Source organism: Dipodomys spectabilis, unplaced genomic scaffold (assembly GCF_019054845.1).
Source record: "Dipodomys spectabilis isolate Male_0828 unplaced genomic scaffold, ASM1905484v1 ptg000266l, whole genome shotgun sequence".
In the NCBI taxonomy this organism is placed as follows: Eukaryota; Metazoa; Chordata; class Mammalia; order Rodentia; family Heteromyidae; genus Dipodomys; species Dipodomys spectabilis.
The window spans coordinates 2336581-2340237 of NW_024870943.1; the positions used below are offsets into that span (position 1 = coordinate 2336581).

The following is a 3657-nucleotide window of genomic DNA, read 5'->3' on the forward strand; positions in this document are numbered from 1 at the left end:
CTGGCAGCGATCACAGTCTCTGTCCCCCTGGGGTTTTGCCTCTGGGAAAGCCTCCAGTGTGAGGAGTGCCCTGGAGACACCAGGTGTGCCTCGTTTCTTTGTGCCCTTCATGACATTGATGCCCAAGGGGGGTGTCCACACCCAGAACCTGGGCAGAGCCTCAGCCAGCTTCTACGCAGCCAGTGCAGCAGAGGAGGGGCCCACAAAGGATAAAAGCTTTTAAAAAGTCTCCCCAGCTCTCAGCTCAGCACCTGACTGTCCACGGACACTGCCACAGCCATGTGGGTGCTGGTCCTGTGCTGGGCTCTGTCCCTGGGGAGGTCAGGTAAGCTGGAGGGAGGGAGGAAGGGAGGGAAGGCTCCCTGTGGTCCCAGGGCCCCTACCTTCCAGAAGTCTAGCCCTCTCCTGCCCACCTCCCCAGCCTGGTCTCCAGCCACTTCCCCCACTCTCCGGCTCCCCCAGAAGTCCTTCCCTAGTCTCTCCACATGCTGGAACCTTGGCGGTCCTCATCCCATCACCAGGCCCCGGCTCTCTTCCCACTTGCCATGGAACTTTCTCCTCTCCCTGTGCTAAGAGTTGGAGTCCCCCAACTCTTTTAACAACTCCCTCTGTTCAGAAGAATATTCTGGAACCCAGAGTATCCCCATGTGGACTTGGGCTCCTGAGGAGAGTCACAGGAACTGAGGAATTCCCACATTGCCATGGTGACGTCCAGGGTCCTGCTCAGCCCTCAACTCTATCCTGAACTTGGAGTCCATTCAGAATCCCACCCCACAAACCCAGGCAAATCCCTGCCCTCCCCGTCGCAAGCCCTCCCCACTGAGGTCTGCAAAACCAAGTGCCCCCCAACCATCCCCTCTTCCCAGCAGCCCTCGCTCCAACCCCTGACCTCCCGCCACAGTGTGGCTCTCCCACTCCCCTGATCCATTCTGGGCCCACAGGTGCCACACCCCACATCCAGTCCAGGATCGTCAGAGGCTGGGAATGCCTGAAACACTCCCAGCCGTGGCAGGTGGTTCTAGTCCACTCAGGGAAGATCAAGTGTGGGGGCGTCCTGGTGAACCCCCAGTGGGTGCTCACAGCCGCCCACTGCATCCAAGAGTGAGTGGGGCCTGGCAAAGGGGGACTGGAGAGCTGGCTTTGCCTGGATAGCCTCATCGGGGACCCAGCACCTGAGGGAGGGGACAGGCCGAGCCCCGAGGCCTGGGAAAGGCAGCTACAGTCCAGGACCATCTCCAGGACCATGCCTGGGCCTCACGCGTCTCTCCTCCTCGCTGCCTCTCCGGGTCCCTTGGGATCTGGCTCTGCCTGGGTCTTTCTACCACTGTGCTTCCATTTCTCTCTCTCCTCCTTTCCCCATCTCAGCATCACCCATCTATCTGTCTGTGTCTGTGTCTCCTAGCCGTGTCGCTACATGTGGCCTTCCCTGCATCCAGGCCCCCTCCAGGTCCATGCCCATCTATCTCCCTCTAGGTCTGTTTTTCCATCTCTACTGGCCAGGTTCCCTGGATGGGACCAAGAGGGACCCCAGAGAAAAGAATGAATGTCCCCAGAGAAGCCTGGGGGAGGAAGAAGAGGGAGGAGGAAGGAGAGGGAAGAAGGGAGTCCGAGGGGGGGACCCCACCTAGGACTTCAGGCCAAGCCCCACATGCTAGGAAGCCCTCAGTCCAGTCTGGCTGCAGCTGAGCAGCTCAGGCCCTGCTCCTCCTCCCTCACCCCTCTCCTCCCTCCCTTTGCCCTGCTCTTCCCCTCCCTTCTCCTGCTGTGTCTCTCACGTGCGCTTTGTCTCCTCACCCCCCTCCTTCCTGCTCCCCTACCCTCCACCTCTGTACCTCTGTTTATCTCTTTGTGCCTTTCACACCCTCCTCTCCCCTTCCTGTTAGCCCCTCACCCCCCACCCCCACCCCCATGCTGACTTGATTTCCTCAGCTGTGTCCTTCTTTCCCCCCTCCCTCTGTTTCTCACTCACTGCCTCTCGGTCTCTCCTTGGGACCCCTCTACACCCCGGCGAGGCCCCTACCAAAGCTCCTCCTCCAGCCTCACCCCCTCCATCCATTTCCAATAGCAATTACACTGCCTGGCTGGGCGGCACCAACCTGCTGGACATTGCAGAAGAGGGTCAGCACATCCCCGTCAATGCCAGCTTCCCTCACCCACAGTACAACATGAGTCTGGTAAACAACTACACCCTAGACCACAGCCAGGACCCCAGCCAGGACCCCAGCCACGACCTGATGCTGCTGCGCCTGCTGCACCCCGCCAGGATGACCAGCGGGGTGCAGTTCCTGGAGCTTCCGCTCTTCAGGCCAGCCGAGGGGACCGTGTGCACCATGTCGGGCTGGGGCAGCATCCAGCAGGGCCCGGACACATGTAAGCGCCTCCCAGACCCTCGCTCACCGGTGGAGGGGGTGGGATAGAGGGACAAAATAGCCCTCGAGGTGCCCACAGCCTTTTTCCTCCCCACCCTGCAGACGTGCAAACATACAAACTGCAGTGCGTAGAGCTGCAGCTTCTCAATAACCAGTGGTGCACACACATCTACAGCAGCAAGGTGACAGACACCATGATCTGCGCCGGAGGCTTCCAGAAGGAGGGCGGAGGCCCCTGCGTGGTAAGCCGCCCCTCATGTCCTCAGCACCCACCTACCCCATCCCTGGCACACCTCACTGCCCCACCCCTCCATCCAGCACGTCACCAGTACTGGTCACACTCACGGTGCTGTCCCAGGTCCTGATCCATTCTGATGGGAACACAGAGAGAAACAGGGAGCTCACCACAGACATGGAGCAGTTCAGGGGGTGACAGTTAAGGGGCAGGGAAGAAGCAAAGCAGTGGAAAGGAGGCACCACAGGCCTGGGTGCCCAGGGAGAGGGCCAGAGGGCAAGGGGCAGCTGGGGGCCCGCACGACTGGGGCAGGGGGCAGAGAAGGTGAGTAGGGGCCGAGGCAGGGCAAGGCCCAGCTCTAGGCTTGCCGGCGCCCTCTGGTGGTGGTGTGGGGACCAGGCTGCAGGGAGGCAGGGGCTGGAGGGAGGGCAACAGGGCTGCCCTGGCTCCCCCATCCCTGATGGAGCCCGGTTGGGGTTTTTTGTTTGTTTTCAGTCAGTTGTGGGGCTTGAACTCAGGCCCTGTCCCTGACGTCTTTTTTTGCTCAAAGGTAGCCCTCTACCACTTTGAGTTACAGCCCCACTTCTGGTTTTCTGGTGGTTCATTGGCAATAAGAGTCTCATTGACTTTCCTGTCCAGGCTGGCTTTCAACCATGACCTTCAGATCTTAGCCTCCTGAGTAGCTAGGATTACAGGCATGAGCCACCGGTGCCTGACTAGGAGCTGGGTTTTGATGTCTCCTCCCAATGAGGAGGACCCTCTGCCAGAACCCCATTTTCTTGCTCTAGAGGGGCAATGCCTGAAAGTGTACTCTCTCTCTCTCTCTCTCTCTCTCTCTCTCTCTCTCTCTCTCTCTCTCTTCTCTCTCTCTTTCTGTCTCCCCCGCACACCTTCCAGGGTGACTCTGGAGGGCCGTTGGTCTGCAATGGCGTGATCCAAGGTGTAGCGTCGTGGGGTCTTTCCAAGTGTGGCATCTTTGGCTACCCAGGCATCTTCACCCGAGTGCAATCCTATGTGAAGTGGATCATAGACACCATGGAGGCCAATCCCTAA

General features: G+C 59.7%; 1 protein-coding gene across 1 annotated transcript; it reads left to right on the top strand.

Moving 5' to 3' along the window:
* Positions 1–279: 279 nt before the first annotated feature.
* LOC122125573 (kallikrein-2-like) lies at positions 280–3657 on the top strand. Its single transcript, XM_042700093.1, has 5 exons — positions 280–325; positions 942–1101; positions 2066–2370; positions 2472–2611; positions 3502–3657. Exons 1-5 carry the CDS (start codon positions 280–282, stop codon positions 3655–3657), a joined length of 807 nt encoding a protein of 268 aa, XP_042556027.1.

Coding starts and splice junctions, on each gene's coding strand:
- LOC122125573 (XM_042700093.1), top strand. CDS start 280: ATGTGGGTGCTGGTCCTGTGCTGGGCTCTGTCCCTGGGGAGGTCAG. Junction 326..941: donor TCTGTCCCTGGGGAGGTCAG/GTAAGCTGGAGG, acceptor CTGGGCCCACAG/GTGCCACACCCCACATCCAG. Junction 2,612..3,501: donor AGGGCGGAGGCCCCTGCGTG/GTAAGCCGCCCC, acceptor CACACCTTCCAG/GGTGACTCTGGAGGGCCGTT.